This window comes from Fulmarus glacialis, unplaced genomic scaffold (genome assembly GCF_000690835.1).
Source record: "Fulmarus glacialis isolate BGI_N327 unplaced genomic scaffold, ASM69083v1 scaffold5590, whole genome shotgun sequence".
NCBI classification, from domain to species: domain Eukaryota; kingdom Metazoa; phylum Chordata; class Aves; order Procellariiformes; family Procellariidae; genus Fulmarus; species Fulmarus glacialis.
In genome coordinates, this window is record NW_009186966.1 from 23894 (window position 1) to 48164 (window position 24271).

The 24271-nt window shown below is 39.0% G+C and overlaps 1 protein-coding gene across 1 annotated transcript in view; it reads left to right on the forward strand.

The window, feature by feature from the left end:
- The window catches only part of LOC104072284 (vacuolar protein sorting-associated protein 13D-like), a gene marked incomplete at its 5' end in the record, with an annotated part of 43672 nt that extends 22862 nt beyond the window's left edge, over nt 1–20810 (forward strand). The window contains 3 exons of the mRNA XM_009573269.1: nt 14928–15059; nt 19273–19513; nt 20313–20810. Coding sequence (XP_009571564.1) covers nt 14928–15059; nt 19273–19513; nt 20313–20444 — 505 coding nt within the window. The remainder of the gene's footprint in view (nt 1–14927; nt 15060–19272; nt 19514–20312) is intronic.
- Between the last annotated feature and the right edge of the window lie 3461 nt (nt 20811–24271).

Here is a 24271-nt window from a genome sequence, read left to right on the forward strand (position 1 = left end):
TTGATACCTTTTTTTGAGTGGGTTTTATGTGTTCCAAGTACTCTAGTGTCACATACAAGAGTTCTGATTATTTCCATATTTGTCATATACTGCCAAAAGTCTTCAAGACCAGTTCAAAACAGGAAAGCTGTTATGTCTCTAGATATGCTTGGAAAGCTCCCTCCTAGAAACGTGTTTTAAGTCCTAGTGCAGCACAAGTAGAGAACATTTATATTTAGCTGTGTGTCTAACTTAACAAGTAGTGCAGGAAACTGCCATTATGGCTTTCTCTCAGGCTTCTGCCAGGTCAGTGCAAGTTTAAGATTATTCTTGAACTGTTGTTGCAAGGGTTTGTGTTCTTTTCTGATAGTCACAACGTGAAACTTAGAAGTAAGGAGGTAATTTCATGACCTACCCAATTCTAATGAATTCTGTCAGGGAACTAGACTGTGTTAGTTAAGAATAGGGTTTGAGATTGGCAAGCCATTAATGGTCACAGAAAATTCTTATGTAAATATTTGATTCTTTTAAATGTACTTCACCTGGAAAGAAGCCTGTGCTAGTTGTTCTTTTGTTCACCATTTTCATGCCATCACTCGGAAATGTGCAGTGAGGTTGCAAAGTTTGAGACAATGTCAACAGCAGGCGATTTTAATTTTTTTTTTCCTTTGTGCGTCCATCTCTCTGTTAGCTTTGATTTCGATTGTAAGGTCAAAAGCAGTAGAGGCAAGAGCCTGAGTTATCAGTGATACTGAGAAGAAGCAGCAGAAAATATGTTCCATACCTAATTGTATGGAACACCAACTCAGCTAATACACTGCAAAGAGAATATTCTCAAGGTTCTCAAGTTCTAAAGATAAATATTGCTTGAACCTTAACACCTCTGTCGGTGTCCCAAATTCCATCCTGTCCTTGGACTTGATCTAGATCTGACTTCAAGAGTCTTTACAGTTATGTCAGTCATGTATGGGCCACGACTCTGGTGAACGAGGTGTTATTCTTCTCTTGGTAAGCCCTTCCTAAGATTTTCCTAGAAGCCAGAGAGAAAATATATTTATCAGCTAGGATTAATTGTGTAAATCTGGAAATGTTGCATACAGGACAGTTTGGCTGATTTATCGGTTTAATCTGCCCACACTTGCGTAGTGTGATTTCCTTCATATCCTCTTTCCTCTTTTTTCCCAGTGGGATAACAGGTCTTTATAATGAACTGTTTTCTCAGATGATCTGTTTTCTTTTGAGCAAGTTTGTCCATTTACTGCGGTGGCACCCTGCTAAATGGCTGCTGTTTTCTCAGATGATATGTTTTCTTTTGAGCAAGTTTGTCCATTTTACTGCGGTGGCACCCTGCTAAATGGCTGTAGACATCGGCTTTTCCTCAGCGTTAGCCCTACCTCCCATCTTCAGTCACTGCTGAACTTGATTTTATGGGTTTACATCTTCTGTCATTAGTCTATCCAGATTCTTCCATTGCTGCTGTTGAGTTACTTTGAAATCCCCCCAGTCTGTAAGTTCCCATCAGTATTGTGCGAAAAGGGACCGTCATAGCCCTCTTCTGTGACAAGCTGTGCTATGCAAGTCATCCAAAATTGTGTTGGCTGGTTTTACTGCCATATCACATTGCAAATTGATATCCAGTTTTCTGCTTGCTATTTTCCCCCAAGAGTTTGTTTTTATGTTTTGTTTTATTTTACTGCTTTGCAAATATCTCCTTGTCATTTAATATTTGTGTTCTGGATTATTTTTCCCCAGATGAACCAGGTTGCAATTTTGTAGGTTGAATCCCATTTCATTTCCTGCCATATTTCTGACCTCTTCAGGCTCTTTAGTACTTCACTGTCCTCACTGGAGTTTTAAACGCCTCTTAGTTTGTCCTCTCCAAATACAATTTTACATGCTGCTTTTACTAGATCCTTGAAGTTAAGCAAGCCTGGTTTTGTGCCCGCACATTTTGCAGCACCTCAGTAGACACTTCTCCCTGCTTTAGTCATTTTCTGTTACCAGTCTCACCTGCTCAGTATTCTTTTGTTAGGTTTTAATTTACCTCTGGTAACTTTGTGTAGTTCTGTTGGAGATCCTGTTCTGTTCTTCAGATGTCTACTCTTGCTTGTTGCGTACGTGAGTGTAGATTTTCTTGAAGGGGAAGTAGTTCCTCAGACTGCAGCCCTGTACCTCTTCAGTATGGATAATTTCATCTCAAAACCTTAATTTTTTTTCTGAAAATGCACCTCAGCTATTTTAGTTTCCTAACTGGAAAGAGACCATCTAAGACCTAAAATGATTTCTAAATAAATGAAGCTACCCTTAAGAATGAACAGAAAATGGTTCTCTATTCCTTTTGCTTATTCAAAGAGTGCTTCTTACTGCCAAGAGACGCTTCTGGCTTGTAGTTGTGACTATGGTTTTCTTTTCTACAGCTTTCTGTAAGAGTGATTTTTTTTTTTTCCTTGCCCTTACTCAGAATTACTTTCCAAAGGAATGACTCAGATTAGAAAGAACTGCAGTCTTCCCTAGACTACGCAGAAGTAAGTCTCACATGCTGTACATCAAGAAACCAATAGGGCTTTTTGTCAGAAAAGTCTCAAGTAATGATGATATTTACTGTGAGTGGAATCTTGTCAAGATTGCTTTGCATATTCACTGCACCGGTCTCCTTCCCCTAAAAGCTTTATGGAAGGAATTCAAGCAGTTGAGGCATGTAGTTACTCTTCTGGAGTGCCTAAAATCATGAGAATTGAGGATGGAGTGCACTGCCATCTCCCATTTCACTTCTGAATCTCTACAAACTCATACAGTGACTAATCCTAAAGAAGTCAGTCTTTAGTTAATAAAACTTATTGTTTCAAAAAATAAAAATACAATTTTCAAAGTGATCTGACTTTAGAAATAAAGGATAGTAGAGTTAAGCCCAGGGAAATGCAGGGGGGCAGCTTTTTTATTCTTTTATTTTCGTGCCCCCCCCTCCAGGACTGACAAGCAGTTTTCTCCCTTTGCCTTCCTCCTCTAGGACAAAGAGCTCTTCACAATAAAGCTGAATTTGCTCTGCGTGGTTGAAGCAAATAACTTTTGATGCATGTAGTTGTCATGATTTTTTTTTTAATCTACTGGATACAGTAAAAGAAAGATGAACCTTTAAAACATTCAGTTTGCTGAATCTATAGTTCTAGAGCCGCACGTATAATGTTACGATTTCCAGGACAATACCTTGTTCATTGTGGGAAAGCACTGTTAGCTGCCTAGCACCCAACAGAAGTCCGGATGACTTGGTGAATACAAACTGCGCTAACATATCCCTCTCCCTTTTTAGAGGGTTGAATGGACATAGTACCTGCTGTAAAACCAAACTATAAGGGCTTTTTATGCATTACTGCAAATACCTTGCTTTATGTCTGAATAATGTTTCCAGGAGGTTATTGCTAGGTATCTGCATTACTAGATACCATTTATATTTGGAATATTTGTGAAAGTAGTTGTCTTTACAGTTGGTTGTCTTTGTCCCCTTGTTGAAGTTGACTCAATTTAACTATTTGGAAGGAGTGAAAACAAAAAACCACAGTGTTTGGACCTACAGCAGCAACATAATACTTCGTTAATACTGTATAGATGTGGTTACTTTCACATCTGCTGTATATGAATGTTTTTGAGTAATAGGAGATTTTAGAAAAAATAAGCAATTACTGGCTTGCATTAGGCAATGTTTAATCATACAGGTCTTACATTTTACATACATTACATCTGATTAGCCTCTGGAGCTTACGAGCTGGGCTTTGAGTAGCCGGGTCTGAGGTAGGAAATCTTGAAAACAAACACCTTACCTACTTTTAAAAAGACACTTTTTCAAGCCCAAGGGTTAAAGTTGCATTTTACTTCTGGGTTTTTATGCACCCTACATATTAGCAAAGAAGTTCTAGATGGTTTAAATTCCAATAGGGAGTGCTAATCCTTCAGTTAAAACTTCTGTAACTTCTTTTGTTTAAAGCCTTTTTGCTTTGCCTTGACAGAACGTATTCCTACTGTTAAAACTGAACAAAAGCCTGTTTTAAGAAACCTGTATGGTCACTGGGTTTCACCATTGGTAACACGTCTGTTAACATTAAAAAGGGAGACTTTATGAGGGACTGAACTGTCATTCTACATACCAGCATCTATTTTGTAAGTAAGAAGAATTTTCCACTAAAACATCACTGTTTAACATGACGTTTGAGGGTAGAAAGATACCCTGGATGCATTCAGACTGTTGGTTAAGGGACAGAAAGGGACACGGGCCCTGGAAGGGAATGTTGCGAGGGGAGGACAGGCAAGTGAAAAAGGAAAACGTTGAAGTGAATAACACTGAGTAGTTAGCCGAGCATAAAATGTGAAATTATGTTTTTCTTTAGATGTCTATTCATCATTAGCAACAAATAATTTCAAAAAAATGAATGAATTCAGAGTTTTTACTCCACAAAACCAAAATATTTACTAGCGCCTTGGTAAGTTACAACTCGAGGCAAGTATGTTTCCATCACTGGTTAAAGGGTTCTGCACCCAGTGAAGCTTGCATAGCTTTTGCATTAAACAAAGGACTGCTGCTATGGCTGGGTTCAGAACAGGAACCAGATTAAGCTTGATTTCGTTGTGTACAATAACTGGTTTGGAAAAGGTGTGAGTTTGTGAGAAAAAGGCATTATGTTGTATTAGGCCAGGCTGGTACGAAAGGAGAGAGGGCTGATAACAGACATCGTGGGTACAACACTTGCTCGCTTCCAAATGCAACACTTCTGAAGGCATGGGGAAGCTGCTGCTTTTCGGACAGGCAGACGTTTGCAATAGGTAACTAATGTTTCCCAGTTAGGTTAAATCTAAGGCACTGTCATGTAGGCCTGACATAGGCCATCAGAAATTTAAGCAATTAAGAACTTCCTTCTGAAAAGAGCTGATAAATCCTTTGTTGGATTTACCAAAGATTTATTCTACTACTTACACTTCAAGTGACAATTAAGAGGACTGCATTTGTGACACAAAATGGAATTCTTACACTGTGTGCCCACCTCACAGTATTCAGCTATTAAGGAAAAGGAATGCATCTAGACAGGGAGAAAATTTTATTTCCTTAGGAAATACTTGTATTTCTAGAGCCTGCATATTTTGTCTAATTATCTTGTATTTCAGCAAAAGCTTTTGGACACCAAGGCCAAAAAGTAAAAGGAACACCTTTTACTGTGTTGTATGCTTCCTGTTTTCTGGCATTCGTGTGTTTTTTAGATCCTTCCTTATTCAGAAAGCACTCCGCTAAATGATGCTGCTGTTTTGGTGTATTCTATGTAATAGTTTTTTGGGTTGAAACAATTACAGAGCGTGGCAGATTTAACTAGTCTGCAATGGTATCTCCTAGAATGGAGAGATCTGAGAAAGAAAAAAACTGTATTAATGCTTTAGCATCAGCAGAACAAACTAAAAAGTCATCAAAAAACAGCCAATAAAGTATTCACGATTTCCATTCACAAATCTACTTGCTTAGAATTAGGTGGGATAAGTTGAAAGCGTATGCGCACCAGAAACGAACAAAAGGTTTATTCAAAACAGACGTGTCTGTTGGAATGTACCAGGACAAATCATCAGACTGCATTAAACCAGTCGGACTCGATCCCCAGAATAGAAAAAAAATTAATACACATTCTGTGGGTTTTTATAATATCTTTTGGCCCTCTTACTAGTATTTTCAGTTCATAAAAATAGCAGGAAAGATGAAACTGGTGTAATGCAATAGGAATATAGCATTTGTTTATTTACTTATTTCTAAAGCACAAGTGGCACGAACTGCTCGCCAGTGCAGTGGCTGTGTGACCTCATGTCCTGAAATACCTGCTGCTTGTGCCAAAGGGGTGAAGTCTGGTACAGCAGGTCTGGGGCAGCTTTCTGGGAATAAGTTTTACTAGTCTTATACTGATGAAGGTAAGCATAGATATTTTCTGTAGTGAAGAAGGAATACAAGGGTACCTTATATTATGTGCATAATCAGTAAGAGTCCTTGTGGTTTTCCATGTGTGTATTTGTTTCTCCTGTGTGTATTTGGAACACCATCTTTCAAGTTGTCTTTCTATTTGCTTTCACTCCAGATGATTTTGCCTTGAGATCATGTTAAAAGGCTTCTTTACATCCTTAATTTTGTGACCTGTATCAAGAAGTGGCCTTTAATTACCACAATAATAAAGCTTTGAATAGAGAGTATCTGAGCATACCCAAACGTGGACTTTTTCCATTCTGAGACCAAATACAAAGATGTAGGAAATACCTGTTACACAAAATGAAAGTCTTCTCTCCTCTGCATACTGCATTTCCAGTAGTTTTGTGTCTTGCTAGAATTACTTCCTACGTCTTCCTCCCAAGCGTAAATATCACGGCATCAGGTTCTCTGAGGTTACTCCACGTTTAAAATGGTAGAAATATTAAGTCATGTGGCTGGACAGGTAGTACTGTTTGTACTGACAGGTTTTATTTTCAAATTAAAAGATACAGCATTGCTTTAAAACTAATACCACTTCTAAGCAGTATTTTAAGCCAGATTAGTTGAGGTGCATATTTATGTAGTAATTACAGGCTTACTTGAAAGCAAGGAACCTTGCGGCAAGGTATGTGCTAGCGTACTGCGAGGCTGTTTACCTGTTACTAGACAGATTTTTCCCTTTGTCATTAACGGTGAGGTTTTCTGCTCAGTCCTAGTCCAGAGCCTGTAGATGGGAGCCCAGGGCCTGCTGGGATGGGGTTTTACACTTGTGCTGTCCTTTTGCCCTTCCACTGAACTCTTTTCATTTCAGTCATGAGCAGTCAGTCAGTGCCTGAACTAACAACCCTGCAATCCTCCAAAGCACGCCTCGCTTACAGTACCAAACAAAGGGAGGCCCGCGTGGGCCGGCCCAAGCCAAGGAATGCAGCTTCGGGGTTCTGCTCCATAAATTTAACCAGCACGACAAAAAGGAGATAATATGAGCCTTCGTGATGATCTGAAAGGGGGAGGTTTGTGTCCCATTGATTGCGGTCTGGCCTATTGCCAGGCCCCGAGCCTGACCGACAGTTGAACCATATCGTTAAGGCGTGTAATACAGCTCAAGTCTTGTACAGCAGCCAATGAGTACATATCCAGAGGGCAAAAGTTTATAAAGAGTTGAGGCTGTCCCGTTTAACCCTCTCACACTGCATGTAATATATACTGCTGCCATTCAGAAATAGTCACATTGCTATTAAAAATGTAAACCTTCAACTTTCTTTACTTGGAAAAAATACATGTGTGTCTGATTTCTAATGTGCAGCAGATTTATAAAGTGATCTGAGAAAAATATGTAAAACTGATCTTTTTTTTTTTAAGCAAAAAAAAAAAAGTCCAACCCACTTTTTTTTCAGTACTACTTCATACATAGTTACTTTTTTGTTCAGAGATGTCTTCTGCATTGTTCTACAAACTCTTTCGTACAGATGGAGCTATTTATTGCCTTGATGTCACCTCATTTAGCATGTGGCTGGTATTTTTATAGATAATTTTTTCACCTAATGTTGCTGTTAACATGTGGAACACTCTTTATCAGTTTTGTAAGTACAGCCAGTTGATTTGGATTGTTCTTGCAACTGCTAACTTTAAAAACCAAAACAAACTTTCTGAGTAGCTTGTTGTTAGGTGAAATTTGTGCTAGAAGAATTTGCTGTGCCTGTTGCAGCCCTAGCTGTACTAACTGGAAAGTATATAAAGGAGCGTCTGAAGAGAAAACACGTACAGTCGTCATAGTTCATTTCACATAACTCTTCATGCACACCTAGCAGTTCATGTCCTGTTCTGGGCAGGGCCCCTGGTTTGCTTTCTTCCCCAAAGAGGATTTGCTTTCCCAGAAAGATAGGAGTACAATATGGGAACACTTCTGTTAACACGTGAAGTAAGGTGACCACGTTTGCATTTACAACAAATGGGCATTGCTTGGCCAGCACTGATGGGTTTTGATGGGACCATTATAAACGTGAGCACAGAAATAAGACTAATGCTCCATCTACTACACTGCCCTGCCTGTCAGCAGACTGTATTCAAAAGTTGTAAGACCTTGCAGTGTGCCCTGAGGCATAGTAACGTTATGGCCCTAGGCACTTTAATCTTCACTAAGGCATGTTCAGCTCATGTTTTTCAGATAGGTGTTTGCAAGAAATCCCTGCTAAGAACTGTATCTTTTACATTGAATCAGAATGTGAATGGGAGCATTTTTCAATGCATCTGTGAGACAGGAAACTTTAAGGTGACAACTCTAGTCATCACTCTGATCAGTACAGGAAGAGTCTGGGAGAAATTGGAAACTTGAGATGGCAGTGTTACATTTTGTTAACTTCTTAAGCTTGATGATATCAAAGCGCTTGAAAAAATGTTTGTTAGCTGCACAGCTGTTACAGTCAGAGGTGGAGCAAGTGCCAAAGGTTGCACACCGGTTGATGCGCGGAGTATGACTGGTGTAAGTGCCATGCAGTTGTCTAGTATGCAAACACATACAGCTTATGCAGATCTTTGATCTGTAATATGGGCGTCATAAGAACATGCCATTTGGGTGAGTACATCTGCTGCTCTGCTGTTTTTAAAGACATGATTCTTGAGGTCTTAATTGAGCTCTTACTTCCTTTTGAACTTGGAGCCTGAAGAAGTTGTATACAATCATAAAACCAATGAATAGTTTTCAATTCTGTTTTGATCTTGTATATAAAAGAAAGGGGAAGGGGGGAGATGAGCTACATCTCTAAGAAGTAGGCAGGAACAGCCTACATGATAAACAGTTGCTTCTTCAGCATGCTGTAGTTCTCCTACAAGTATATCGGGTCAGCTAAAGGTCTTCAGCATCTGAGCTGGTAGATCCCTCAAAAGAGGAGGGATTTGACTGTAAGTGGGAGGTTTTAACCCTAGGCACCATTTATTTGCATGTTTCTGCCTGAAACTAGCATTTTGGGAACATATTTAACAAGCACAATATATTCCATGCATTTGCTGGAATAAACGGTGCATATAAGCTTCCTCAGATATGCAGTCAGCAGGGAGCTGTCTGGCTCATGATTTTACACATTCTTGCATCTAGCTGAGACATTCTAATGCCAAATCCAACACTCAGACTCACTGCACTGCGTGTGCATTTTTAACACACCTTAAAAGCATCTGTGTCTGAATGGTGAATGAATTCCATCGCAGAGCTGTGCCAAATCTCCGGGTTCAGGCATCAAGTCTTCAAGAAATTATCTGCCTATTGGGAACTGCACCCCCAAAGCCCAGCACTGGGAAGGAGGCAACTGTACTTACCCTTTGAAATACAGCATTGCCGTCTGCCAGCAGAGTCACAACGGAACACGAAATCTAGATTGCCATAGGTTTTTCTGAAATTGGGCCCAAGTCATTTAATGTTCTCAGACGCAGAGAACTAGCACATAAAAAAATAATGTCTGTCCTCTTATGCTCAAGACATTATTGCTTAGGAAGGAAGCTTCAACATTTGAAACAAAGTACAAAGTACGTACATAAATGAGGAAAGAATTGTGGAAATAGTGGATTTTTAGTGTTTCGCAAAGATGTCATATGAAATACAGACCATATCAGAAATGGCATTTTTGGTTTTTTTTCATTTTTTATCCTTATGATCCTGTGGTGTGACTGCATGATCTATAGTTTGTTGCTGTGATGGCTGAACTTTTAGGATCGTTTTTGAGGTATACATTGTTTAGCGTTTAATTGATTCTGGCTTTTCTGAGTATGCTTTACACTGTGTCCTCCTATTGCACGTCTATGAGACAAGTACTGTCTTTGTCTGCATTTTGTGGAAATTATGTGCCTGGGATGATGACACTTATGGAAGGCTGCAGGTGCAATTCAGTCTTGAACTCAAGCAACTGTAGCAGGTATTTTAGTTGTTGCATATTTTATGATAGAAGATGTAAGGCTATTCCTCCTTTATTTCCCAGATTAAGTCACTTCTTAATGTCTGAAATGCACTAAACCCTCCTTAGACAAAGCAGACTTTTCTGGAGCCAAGTAAGTAACAGGTTTGATATTATTTCTTCAGAATACTAGCAGCAGTTGAATTGTTTCATAGGCTTGTATTACCTGCCAATTTTCCTTTGTTTGAACTAAGGTTGTTTTATAATTATTTCAAGGGGATAAAAATTGTTCCCAGGCTGAAAGTCAGTATGCCAAGTTACAGCCCAGAGCAGGCTTTTATCAATAAATTTTATGCAAACCTGAAAAAACAAGTTTACAATGGAAACACTGACAGAATTTGAGCTATACCAGAACTAGTAAGTTACTGCTTTAAATGGGTTGGAATGATGAGGTTGTTAAACTGGAACACCTTTATGAATGCGACACACTGATGACAGTTGCTGGAAGTTTTGGCAGCAAGAACTGGGTCTAGCTGAAGAAAATTATTACTAGAGAGTGTGGGGGAGAGCCCTGTGGCCAGAGGGATCTGTTTGGAGGGCTTACATGGCTGATTAGCACAGCAGTGTTCGTCACCTAGAAGGGACTTGGGGTTTTGGTGACAGTACAGCAGGTGAAGTCTCTGTGAAGAGCCTCTCCCATTAAATACTGGTTTCAGATGCCAGAATTGCATCTCCTGGCACTTAGAGCTGTTGTTTGTGCAGGATTTGGGGTGTCCTTGCGCTCCTCCAGTTACAGATCAAAATCTGTATACATGCTCAATTTGGGCTTTTTGAACAGATTTGTAGTTGCCAGTGCTGCTCTCTTACCAAGAGGACAGATTAGAAATTCCACAGATACGCTTTTTAAATGAAAAGTTGTAGTGATTGCTGTGTAGGTCAGAGTTTTTCCTTCTTGCTTTTTTTCTCTCAGGAGAAGTTGCTAAATTTCCTAAACTTGTTTTATTCTGTATAATTCTTTTAGGTGTGATACTGAGGAAACGGAAAGATGTAATAGCAAAACCACACACACTTTTATTTGTATATAATTTTAGAAGTGCGATGTTTTGTTTTCACAGAGGATCATCTGTTGATACACAGAGTTTGATACCTTCTGATTTTTATTTTTTCAATGTTTTTGTCAAAGCAATCTAGGCATACTTCAAGGAAGTTTTTAAAGTCCAAAAGACACTCAAAGATGAGTAACAGTTACTGTTCTCAAAAACACTGTGTATTTGTGCACCTCAGCAAAAATCACATCTACATACCTGGTAGTGTAAGCCTGATAGGGTACCTGATGGGGGTAAACGTGTAGTGAAGGAAAAAGGGTAAGAATAATTCTGTAAAACATGTGATGTCTCTTGTAGAGTTTTCTCAATCTAAGTTGGTAAATAATTATCACCAGTAATACCTAAACAACTTCCTTACATCAGTGGGTCGGTGATCTGTTTGATTACAAAACTTCTGGCTTAAAACTGGTCAACTGAATCAGAAGAATTCTGTGAACTGTTACGCAAAAGCCAACCAATTAACACTGTGAACTGTTTTTAGTGTGCATACAGTCATCTGAAATGAGATTCTCCAGTGTTCAGCTTTGTCTGAACAGTGAAGAACGGGAGTGTGTGCCTCAACCTTCTGACACCATTTCCAATCTCTTTGTGTCTTCATTCAGCAGCACTCTTCCCTGCTGTGACTAGTAGACGTGAGGGCATTTCTGTCTTGTATTGCCTTTGTGTGCTTATTAGAAAAGAATCAGCAAATCTGTTGAGTGCATGTTTAATGTAACACAGATGTGGGCACACCACCGTTCATTCTGCTTTACAAATCTTCAGCTTTTTGTATTTCATCAGCATTGCTTATTATTTACAGAATGTAACTTGAGACAGTAGAACAAATTTTTAGATTAAAAAAATCAAGTTGTGTGGAATGTTTTTAGCTGTCCAGACCAAACAGACCCGTTTGCCAACGGGCTGATGGACTAAATCAATGCAATCAGAGCACTAGCTCTAGTGGCACTTAGTTGAAAAGCAGCTGACCTGCTTATCACCAAGATGAGAATTATCTTTTATCACCAGGATGAACATTTTGGCGTGGAGGAGCAGTGGAGACAGTAAGCACTGTACTCTTAAGTACATCTTCCATTTAAAAATAAAATCTAAAACCAACCCACAACCAAACCCACAACTTGGAAATTGCCAAGCCTTCAAGAAATTCATTGTGGTGCCTAGTACTTTTGTAGTACTAGTATACTTTCTCCCTGACCCGCTTCTAAGCCAGACATTAGAAACCAGTGTTCGCTGGTGTTCTGGTTTCTACGGAATAGGTCTGATTAAAAGGCCCTATTCTTTCCTCATTTTTACAGCAGTCTTGCTTGCGATGCTTCAGATACCTCTTCTCATGGTACTACAGAATATTAGGGAAAATAGCAGAGTTCAATGTTTATCGGAAAGATGGTTAATGTAAAAACCATTACGCAGTGTTGTTGCTCACTCCCATATGGATGGTTATCCAACTTTTCTGAATGCTTAATAGGAAAGCGTGTAAGTAAAAAGTTACTGATTGGCCAATAGTTAATTAAAAACTGTACATTGTGCTTCAGACATTCACTCTTTAAACTTGTCAATAGAAGCTACAGGTGCTGTAGAGAGGTTTAACAGCCAATGGGGGCTTCTTGGGTTAAGTGAAATTTTGCCATTTTACTGCTTTTGGAAGTTAGGAAGTAGGACAAACAGCAAGATGTGAATTACACTGGCTGGAACCCTTTGATTTCTTTGGAACTTTGCCTCGACATTTTGCGTTTTGTGAAGGCAAACGCATACTTTTGTTTACTACTTTGTATGAATCTAATAGGTAAAACCAGGCACTTATTTGTTCACCTTTGGTGTAGGTTCAGAAAGAGAGTAATACTGTCATGTAACCTGGTACAGACGAATCCTGTTTACACCTAAAAAATCTAAGTGGCGGGAGAGGTGATTGCTCCAGAGTCCTAGTACTTAATAGTGAAGTTCTAACCACTGCATACAGCTGTTACTCAGTGGAGTAATTTTACGTCGTACATAGCTTGTGGAAGTAATCTCTTTACCTAGTGTTTAGGTTATTCTGATTCAGAAAAATGCTACTAATGGAAGAATACAGTTTTAAGACATTGCACTTTTTGCAAGTGAGGAAAACTTAAGTACCTTTATGCAGCAAATGGCAATTTTCATACTGGCATTTTTTAGCCTGGATGCATAACACCGTAATTAACTAATGAATGTCTAACCAAAACAGAAGGCAGTGCGGCAGGACAGGTAAAGCAGTGAGAACATCTGTCAGCAGAGGTAAAACTGAAAATTTCACTGATAACGTTTTACTGGCACTATTAATGGCAACATTTGTTATGGTTTCTTAAGCCCCTGCTCTGTTTCGCATTCTTTTAGTTGGAGAATTTCCACTCTCCATTTCATCCTCCCTGCTGACAAACTGACTTTCCATCTTAGCGTAACCATAGTTCAGCTGAAGTGAAGTCAAGAGCTTTTTGTCTCTCCTGAAGTTTCTCTCAAAGAGGATCAGCGATAAGCACTACTTCAGAGCCACTGTAATTTGTTACGCAGGTCAGGGATGTAATCATCTCATTAACAAAATCAGAACTTAGCAGACAGTCATAATGTATTACAAAAATAAATTGGCTGATGTTTTTCTCTGCTGTGCTGGAAAGCCAGTATCTTTGGCTTCTATACCTTGTTTGCAAAATACGTTGTTGATACCAGACAGAGCAATGATAGCCAAAACTCAGTGAGGCCAGTCACCCAGTGGGAGAGCAGCAAAGATGATACTAAGTCATGAATGACATGTAAGAGATTCTGATCCAGTAACATTTAGTGCAGCCAAGAAGGGAAGGGGCAAAAAAACATCTGTAGCCATTAAAAGGCAAGGGTGTCAGAGACTCGAAAGAAAATAAGTTTTAAAAGGGTGCATGGGTTTCAAGTCTGGGAGAGGACTGCTGAAAGGGAAAGGTAACAAAGAAACAAGGCTCCAGAGAAAACATCTGCAGAAAGCAAAGCTTAGAAGGCAAGTACTCTGGTGCTATTGCCAAGCAGCTTAAAAAGAAAACGCATTGTTACATGGGATACTTTTCGTGTCTTTTGATCAAAAAGGATAGAAGCAGTTCATTGTAGAGGATCTTTACAAAGCATCAAGATGGGAAGTAGAGAGCACTAATCAAAAATGGTGAATTTGGCTTGGAAAACTACTAACAGCAGTGGCCTGAAAGAGATACGAAAAAGCATGCAGCAGACCCAGAGTGGTGCTGTTGGGAAAGGACAGAGAATAAAGCAGGGCTAGGCAGCCTGTAACACAATTCTTCAGGGGTAGGGCGTTCCAAAAGCTTAAAGGAATTCAGAATATTATTTTTTAACAAAATACTTCTAAGGGAGGAACCTAGCCGGCAGTTCCTTAGCACTGTGGCCAGTATCAACCTCTGATGTTAGGCCACACGTGTGTGTCTTTTATTATTGTCATTTTTTAATAGATGCTCAAGGAAGGTAAAGTATGCTAAACGCTACTACGGAAATTCTTAATTAACTCTGGATTTTTCTTTTGTCTTGTCTTAACTGTATGTTCCTATTTCTGTAACCCTTCAATTTTCAAAGGACTGACACTGTCCATCAATCTGAGCTCTTTCTACGTTGATGCACTCTTGTTCTCTGTAGAGAAGTAACAGTCAAATCAGTAAAACACTCCTGATAAATAGATCCCAAAATCTGCAGAGAGTATACTCAGTTTAGGTAGCTTCTTCCTATTAATTCAGCACACTGCCCCTTAATTGTAGAGGAAAACTGGGAGACATTTCTTTGAAATGTAAAACTATATGAATAGACACTGTGTCTTCCACATCAAGTATTACAGACTCTATATGCTGTACCCGTGAAGACATTGTATTTTTAAAGGCTTTGTCACACCTCGTATTTCAAAATAAATACAACTTTGTATGTTGACAGGTTTAAGTGGAAGGAAAAGCACTGCTGTTGCACTAAGTCATTTTTCTGCATCTATTTTGCATGCAGGACACAAGCGGAGAGAGTGAGAAAGCCACGCTGCTGTAGAGGGCCTCAAGGGCTCTTGCCCCGCTATTTAGAAAGTCAAGCAGAAGGACAAGAACAGCTGTTCAAACTGACTGACAACATTCAGGATGAGTTGTAAGTACCGACTTACACAGTTACTTTAAGTAGTTCTGTTTGCTGCCCTTGTATCTTCATGTCTTTGGAGAAGAGGGACTAAAACTGCTTTACACACGTACGCGCACACATGCACGTACATTTTGTTCGTTTTCTCTTGGTACTGATTAGCAGCGCAGCATGAGCGCCTGATGACTTCCAGGGTGGCCTGTCCACTGGCTGGATACAAACGTCATTGCAGGTGCCACAGGGCTCCTCTGGTTCACTTGTTGTGAACTGCCATTGATCGCACATCACATACAGGCTGTGGAAGAATTGGAGCCTTGGTTTGTTGACTCCTGCTCCAATTGATGTCCCTGGTCCCCCCCTTACAAAAGATGAAATCTCAGTAAGTTTCTAAGTAATCATTAGTCCATTTAACATGCATAATACATGTCCAACCCTCATGTGCATTGATAAAACAAGTGCATGTTTTAATCCTGTACTCCTCCTCCTCTGTAACATGCACACAGGCAGAACTAGCATCTCTTCCCTTACTTGTCCTGTGTCGTCTATTTCTCACAGCCCAAAGCCTAGGAGAGTGGCTAGTGATTCTCTGGTAGCAATACAGGAACCACCACTGACCTGCACGGAGTGCACTCTGAGGGGGCTCTGGTTTAGATGTGAGAGAAGCTAACTTGGATGCCTGTAGTACATGTTATTCCTAAGCTGTGGCTGTTAACAGTTAACGACCAAAATAACCTGCAACATTCTGCCCTCACCCCCCCACCCCCACCCCCCCGAAAACTGAATAATTTGCATGGGTAGTACACTAAAGGCGCATCTAAGTTTGAATACCCTGGATATGGGTTCATGAAAGCAAGTGAAAAGAGTGTATAAATGTTATTAGTGGTCAGGTTTGAGAGTATTAAAAAAAATGGCATACAGAGTGAACATGGAAAGATATCTGTACGTTTGTTTCTACAGGAGATGTCAGTTTGTTGGATTGGGGTCTTAAGGCATAATTCATTACTTAACTCGATCTCTACCAGTTACCTGAACAGCTGTTTTCAGTGGAGAGTGTAAGATACTGTGTTTTGTATCTATTATCCATCAGTGTATCTGCCAAGGACAAGTAGTTAGAACTGTTGCTGGTGAAGCTTGTAGAGGGAGGTACTTTAATTTCGCCAGTGTCAATGATCAGGCTGTGAAAGCCACGTGCCACTCTAGATTCTACCTTCAGCTGCCTGTGAGGAAGAGTTTGTAATCTGCCGCTTGCTTGTGGCCCTGTGATCTTACACTCTCGTTATCCCGTTTTCATCTCTTTTAAGCATCTTTATGCACATACAGTCTGGCTCTTAGGTAGGGAGAACTGAAAGAGAGCAATTTGCGACCAAAAAAAAATTGTCAACTTTTTGCAAGTGTACCCCGTAAGCAGATCAGTGGGCTTTTGTCATCGAGTCACACTGTTCATTCACTGTGACTTTCACCATTAGGAACATCATTCAACAAGAACAGTGTTTCTTGTGATGGAAAATAAGTACAAAATTATGCCTCTGACTTTTATCCTAGTATCATAATCAGAAACACATTTAAAGACCTGATTATTTGCATATTTTCCTTCAGAGTTAAATCCATAAAAGGGGGTTTAATACCTTGCTCTACTGTTCTAACTAAATGTTTCCACATTTTTTTCCAGTTAGGCTCACTGTTTCACTTCTGGAAAATATTGTGTAATTACTTCCTGATGTTGTTAAAAAAACCCACAAATTCGCCAGAGATCTGGTTGCTTCTACTTTGTTCTACTGGATCATGTTTCATTTAATTTTTCATTTTATTAATTTGAGATTCTTTTTAATCGTGTAGAAGTACGGGTTTAAAAAATGGTAGTATCTTGAAGTAGTATCTTAGCAGGTTAAATACCCATTTTGAGAACTAGACACAGGGAAGAAAGTAACAGTTGGCAAGAGAAAATGGGTAATGATGCATGACTCAAACTTAGAACAAAATGTAGAGCTTGAACTACAAATTAGCTAATGTTTCTGTCCTTCACCATTAAATCACTGACCTCCATTTCCACTCCTCAAAATATATACATGACACCAGTAAAAATCTTGTATGGAAAATTAGATATATAATTTGTTGTTCTTATGGAGAAAATACAAACCCGTGGTCCGATTAGCCAGTTGCTTCCACTGAACTTTATAGTAGCTTTTAGTGCTTCAGTTCTCTCCATGGATGTCCCCCATATAGCAGCCTGTAATACCATACATCAGGAGACAGCTGCTCTGCTTTTGTGGGTATACAAAACCTTCTCAAGTTTCTCAACTTTGCTGTGACAATTGCTAAGGACAGTGATACAGTAATAGGGGTTTCTGATAATCACCTTTCAATCTTCTTTCTCCGCTGGAAGAGAAGCAAAGAAAGCCAGTGTGCCAGCAAGTTTCCTCTGGTTCCGCTTCTAGTGGAAGTCTGACCCAAGTCAAAGCTAGGATCTCTGTAAAATACTGTACTTGGTTTTACGTGCCTGTTGTAAGGAACAAGACATTATCCTGAAGGCTATAATGCTGCTCTATTTTTAAAATTAAGTTTTCTATGACACTTCATAAAAAATACCACTCTCCATCCTAATTAACTTATTTCAAAGACAAAACCTTACCCCGGAGTGTTTGAACTCTGATGGAAAACTGAGGGGCAATTGCTAGTTCAGTAACTGCGTTAACACTGCCTTTCACCGAGGTTTTTTTAAGCTGAAATACACATTTTTGTCTGTTTTGTTTTACTTAAAGGAACACAGTTCAATTATCCTGTCCTGTAGTTTCATCCAAGGTTAAAGCTGGGCTAAGTACATTACAGGTTTTTTTTTTAACAGGATGGCTGTGCTCTTCTCAGCACTTAAATGAAAATACAAGTTGTTAACTTGAGTAAGTGCGTATGCGTTTCTCAAGTTTATGGAAGCAGTGGCTAGGAGGCATAGGGCAGGAAAAAGACAAGTTCAGTGCAGAATACCATCTTTTAGAGGACTACTAATAGAAAATCACTGGAATTATTCTTTTATACCACAAAAAGAAACCATGATCTGACCTCTTGAAACATTTTTGGCTATTAAAATTCCATTTATAGCTATGGGTTTATTTGGATATAGCTCAGAGTAATTTGTGCAAAGTGTTACTTAAATGGTAGAGCCAACAGTAGTTTTGGAGATGGTGAGCTTCTCTATCTACCAAAAACTCTTGGTACCAACAATCTTCATTGATTGCAAAGCCAGTGGAGCATTCTGCAGAACGTATTAGGACAACAGCAGATAGACTTGTACAAGCAACAGTTCAGAAAATAGTAATTTTGAACCCACCTGACAGCGTGAGAATCTTAGTTTTACAGATAGGCTTCTACTGCTGTGGGTTGTTGACAGAGCATTATTATGCTATTTAGCACTCTTTCTTAGTTACGATTTCATATTCAATTTTCTGAATTTTTCAGCATTTAAAAAACCCCACTAATGAGGTTCATTTAAGTAGTGTATCAGAAGTGAAGAAGCGTTTCTGTGTGAAACACCTATTTCACTTTTGCATTCCTTACTGCTGTTTTTTACACATCAACCTTTTCAGCCATCATAATTCTCAATATTCTTAACTCGCTCTTTTCTACCTCCACTATTCATCACTCAGACTAATCTCTCTGGGGAAACCTGCTTGCTGCTTAACCTTTCACCCCAGTGTTAAACAGCTAATTTCTCTTTTCTAGCTACTGATCCAGGCAGCAGGTTAAACTTGTTTTTTGTTTTCAAAGGCAAGGGAGGTGTGTGGTAGAAGGAAGCGCAGTAGGTTTACAATGTGTAGAAGGATAATGCTCTTGTCATAAATGTCTGCAAACCTTTCACATATCAGCAATGGAACTGAACTTACAATTAAACTCCAGTATTAGGACTTGCAGTATTCCAATGCAAGGAAATTACTCTTCTTAAAACTTGTTAAAGGATATTTTTATATGCCCTTTTAATGTCCAAAGCCAGAAGCCAGGCATCTAGCACTAATATTTGATTTACAGCGTGATCTTTTTTAACTGGGTGAGAGGGTACTTCATCAGCTTGAGTTTTAGAACAGTTTAAATTAAATACAGATGAATTGTACATGTTATGCTATTAGTTTTTCTGAAAGACTTCTAAAGGTCACTCAAAACATAACAGGTGAAGACATTTGTTAGTTTTCTATTTTTAGCTTCAAGTGAATAATTTTACTTTTTTTCTTTTTTGCAGCTTCATAGCAGTAGAGAACATAGACAGCTACTGTGTTCTCATTTCATCTAAAGCTGTTTATTTCCTAAAGAGTGGCGATTACACAGACCGCGAGGCCATCTTCCTAGAAGTCAAGTATGATGATCTCTATCACTGCCTTGTTTCAAAAGACCATGGGAACGTGTATATACAGTTGACGAAGAAAGCTGTTAATACAAGTAGTGGTGTAGCAATGCCAGGCCCATCACAACAAAAGCCAATGGTAAGGATCTAGCACCTATTGTTTGGGGGTTTCTTTTCCCTTTTATGCATGTACTGGTGCTGAAAGTGTTTGGAGTCATTAGTGTTTGGTTTCCTGTGCTGCATAACAATGAAAACTCTGTTCTGTCAGCAGTGAAAATAGCTGCTGCTGAAAAGGTTTAGGTGACAATAGAACTTGCTCCCTAAACTCCTGACAAAAGCTGAAGGCAAAACCTAAAATATTCCTGCAGGCAGAAAAGTTACAGTAGGAAATGTGTGTTTACCTGAGAAAGGCTTTTAACTTTACAATGCGTATGTGAAACTTAAGTACTTTGCTGTCTATGTACTCTAGTCTTCTCCTATACACAGAATTTTTTTACTGCAAAGTGTCTAAGATTGGAAAGAAATGCATGTAACAGTTAATCAGAACTCTCACTTCTAAAACCCATTACAGGGTTTTTTTTGCTTCATTACAGTAGTTGCTCAGGGGTCTGTTTTACAGACAAGGTTACAAGCTCACCCCTGACCCAAGTCAGTTTACATTCCAAACAGACAAGCCAGATAAAAGGTAGGAGGGGAAGCAAAGGAAATAACTTCAAATATTGCAAGATGTTTCTGCTCTCATTCTAAAATACCTGTCTCTATTTACCTGTCTCTCCCTCTCTCACTTCTTCCTTACTTTAGCCTTAGCACTGAGAAGGAATCTCCACTGAAACCAAACCTAACCCCTTCGGTTAGTGAAGTAATAAAAAATAAATATATTCTGCTTTAGATGACAGCAGTACCTACCACATTAAGAAAAATCACATTTCTTTTTGCAGGTGAAAGTGAAATCTGAAGTTCTTGCAGTAAAGCTATCTCAAGAAATAAACTATGCAAAGAGCCTTTATTATGAACAACAGCTTATGTTAAGACTCAGTGAAAATCAAGAACAATTAGAGCTGGACTCTTGAAACCTCTTCCTTACTGCCAGAGTGAACTGCAAGTATCATTCTGGAGCTGATGGTATTTTGTAACTAGAGAAAGTACTACATGGGAAGGAAATAAATACGATTTTAGTATTTAGCTAAACGGAATCATTGTGCAGAAGAAAACAAGTGAGGTGGGGTTTTTTTTCTTTTTTTAAAAAGCATTAGTTGTGTAACAAAGATATAGCTGAAATGCACTTGGTTCTGGGAGAAGCTCTGTATTTTGCTAACATGTATATATATGTAAAAGTGTTTCATGTAAATAAGAAAGTACAGACCAGGGTGTTGGTATAAATAGACATCTGTTTACTGTGTAAAGAAATTAAAGGAGCTATACCAAGTCTTACCGCACTACCTGAAACTAGCCATTCTCTCTCTCTTTTTTTCTTGAGAAAGCTGATTTTCACAGTGCAGGAATGTAGATAAAAGTTTAAAAAATAAAATAAAATTAGGAGTTAATTGCAGCTGTTGGAGCACAGACATCCCATAGTTTGGAGCTTTAACACTGTGATTAGGGTGCATTGTTTGGGGTTGTTTGTTGGGTTTTTTGGGTTTTTTCTTAAATCACTAGTACAGCTAAATGCACGTATGCCTAGTGTTCCACTGAAATTTCATCCTCGTTTTTAACAAAAATAATTGCATTTTGTTAAATATTGCAGTGAGGACTCACTTACTCAATTACATTTTCAAAATATTAGAAAACGAGAAGCTGATTCTGTTCGGAATACAGCACTCAAACCCAGTAAAGTCTGCGCCTCTGAAGGCCCCTGCTTCTAAGTTGTTTTTAAAATAGTTCAAGTGAGCAGCCTTGGAAATTGAAATCCTTAACTTCACTTTTTTCCTTCACTCGGCTTGAGTAAGTGTGTATCGTTGGCTGGTTAGTGTGGAATTCTGCTAGCACTGGAAATGCCGAAGGGTAGGGGGAGAGGAAATCACTGCATCATTTGTCTTCGTGACAACCTCTTCAAAATTAAACTTTTTGAAATAATAAAAATAATATGCTTTTTCAAATGTTGTACATCAAATCAGTATTTGTCTCACCAACTTTAACCAAGCTGAAGACTGAGGAATGAGTGTACTTACCTTTATTCACAGAAACTAGGAAATCTCATTTTCACGTTTGCTCCCTGGAGATAGTTCAGCAACTGTGCTGAACGTCTGCATGCGCTACAGCATTTTGCTGTGCCAGGTTTAAGTGTGAATACACAACTTTCCTAAAAGTGCTGAGTAACCTACATTCTAAAAGCGTTATTTTGTAAACCTTTGACTCAAAGTAAGGAGCCCACTATAGCTTTACTTTCAACTTAGTTTACCTTTTAATATCCTTTCATAAAGGCATACAGGAATATTTTTAAACTGAAGGTTAGAATTAAACAATTCTCAACTCCTGTAAAGTGAAAGGCAGAGGATTATTGTCTAAGGAGAAAACGTGGTATCAGTCGATGTGTGTATGGTCTGTGACTGGAAATCAAAATCCATAAAAGTCCATTACGCAAATGAAACTGATTTAATGCATCACTTTTGTATATTTCTCTGTATAATTTTTAAGTAAAATAAGGAATTCAACAAGTGCATTGGCTCAACAGTGCTTTAACATGTCAGTCCTGTGGGACTCTGCTACCAAGACTCCCTGCTTCCCTCCCCTGTAAAATTCTTTTTTAATGCAGCAAATATCTAGCTGCTAAAGATGGTAAGTAGATGGGGAAGGAAGATAAAAAGTAGTTCACAGCTCTGTGTTGAGAATTTACAGGAGAATGGCTTGAATACTTAAGTTTTGTAACAATTATACAAGGAGCTGACATGCAAACACCTGAAAAGTAGTTAGGTAGTACACCCTTTGAGTTACCTGAACTCAGGGAGCCACAGTAGGTAACGGATCTAATTTGTGTATTTGTTTATTTCTTTTGGACTGTGCTTAACCTGTTCTTTTGACTGTTGGTAATGATCAAACAGAACATTACTTAAACCTTTGAAAAGTGTACCCACTAGCCTAGATGTGTATGAGTACCACAGACCGTAACTGGCTTAGGTTATTCCCATATGTTATGATGCTGTTCCCGATACCGTGCTCTTCTCAAGTTCAGTGGCTGAAGTTGCGGACTCGGCTATAGGGAAGGCCAAGTTTTCTCTTAAGGGTACACACATAGTGCTGATCACAAGGAGCGATGTACGGACATAGCTGAAAGAAGCACACTGCCTCATTTAGCATTCCAAAACAAACTGAATCTTTGTTTTTTTAGAAGCACAAATGATGTTATTTATTGCTGTACCCAACTATTTTTATGTAACTTCAGAACTCTTACTGTGGACTTCCTATTGCTATTGGCACTACTAACATCATTACTCAGTGAATAAATATAACTTTCAGATTCCAGGAGCTATACTCAAAAATAGTTTTCAGAGGATGTGGAGAGTAAGCTCAAGTCTCCAGCGTTCACTCAAACTCTTAAGAACTCAAGCAACAAGCTGTAAGCAGACAATACAACATAATAGTTCCATTTACCAAATTCTGCAAAGTTCTTCAGATTCTGAGCCTTATGAAGGCAGTATGCTTACCACCCTTAGCTGGGTTTCATTGGAGGAGGTGTGACTGCTGCAGCAATAAAAGAGATTCAGTCTTCAGATTTCAGAAGCTGGGGAGGAGAAAATTCACTGATGAGAGACAGTAACACAGCTTTCTCCCCTTGCCCACTGTCTTCAGCACACAGCCAATACAATTCAGGAAAGACGATGCTTTTTCATGCCTCTTTGCTCAAGTCTTTATAAAAAGCTCTTCACCTTCACACTCTAATAAAGATTAAATAACCCATAAACAAGGCAGGTAGTATTTCAAAAACCCTATAACCCATGCAGTTGATATGCTGAGGTCGAAATACTTTGCTTCAGCCTGTTAGCTTTGATTTTACCTGTATTTTGCTGAGAACTGTACAACTTGCTCTCTGCCTACCCTGACCAACTTTGTTTTCTTGCTGGAGTTGCTACTGAAGAAATGTAAAATAAAGATTATTGACGTAAGAGTTATTTCACCATAATTCTGGAGAAATGCAATAAATTGATTCCACCCACACTCTTCACGTGCCCTTGCTTGCAAAACCATCAATTATGTGTGGGAACAGAAAATGACTGTAGAGGCCAGGCATGAATAATTCGCTCAGAAGTTAGACACATGCCTCTGGAGTGGCAGAACAGCCCTCAAGACTGTTCTTGCATCACGTAATTCTGATGTTTGAGGTAAAACCTGGACAAGCTCCTGGAATGGTGGTTGTCACTGTAGGTCAAACCCAGACTTGCACTGACCTGGACACTCAGATAATCTGCGTTTGTGATGGCCTAATTTTCCAGAAGTCATTTAAGAGTGGGAAATCTAGATGCTAAGCTATTTAAACTTCAAAGAAAAAGCGTATCTTGTAAAATAAAATCCAGACATTTTTCTTAACATCTGGATGACCAGCATAGCTGATAAATGCTTTTGTGCTATAGTAACGCCTCACAGTACACGTCACCTACCCAAGCTAAACAATGCCAGAGTTGAGTTAAGTCAAATGATACACATCCAAAAAAATGACACTTTAGGTAGTAACCTAATTTTATGTGGGAAAAATGCATCCTAATATTTCTAACACTTACCCAGAACCATGCGTTCTGCTGTCACTAAAATGAGAGACCTGTGACTGAATTAGGTAAGCAAGTTTTTAATGTGCGAGATATGCAGAAGAACACAGATGGCCATGTCATTTTATTCTAGAAGCAATTCTGGACAAGCAGAACTACAAAAGTCCTTTCTGTTCTGACCTAAATCCACAGCTGTGGCT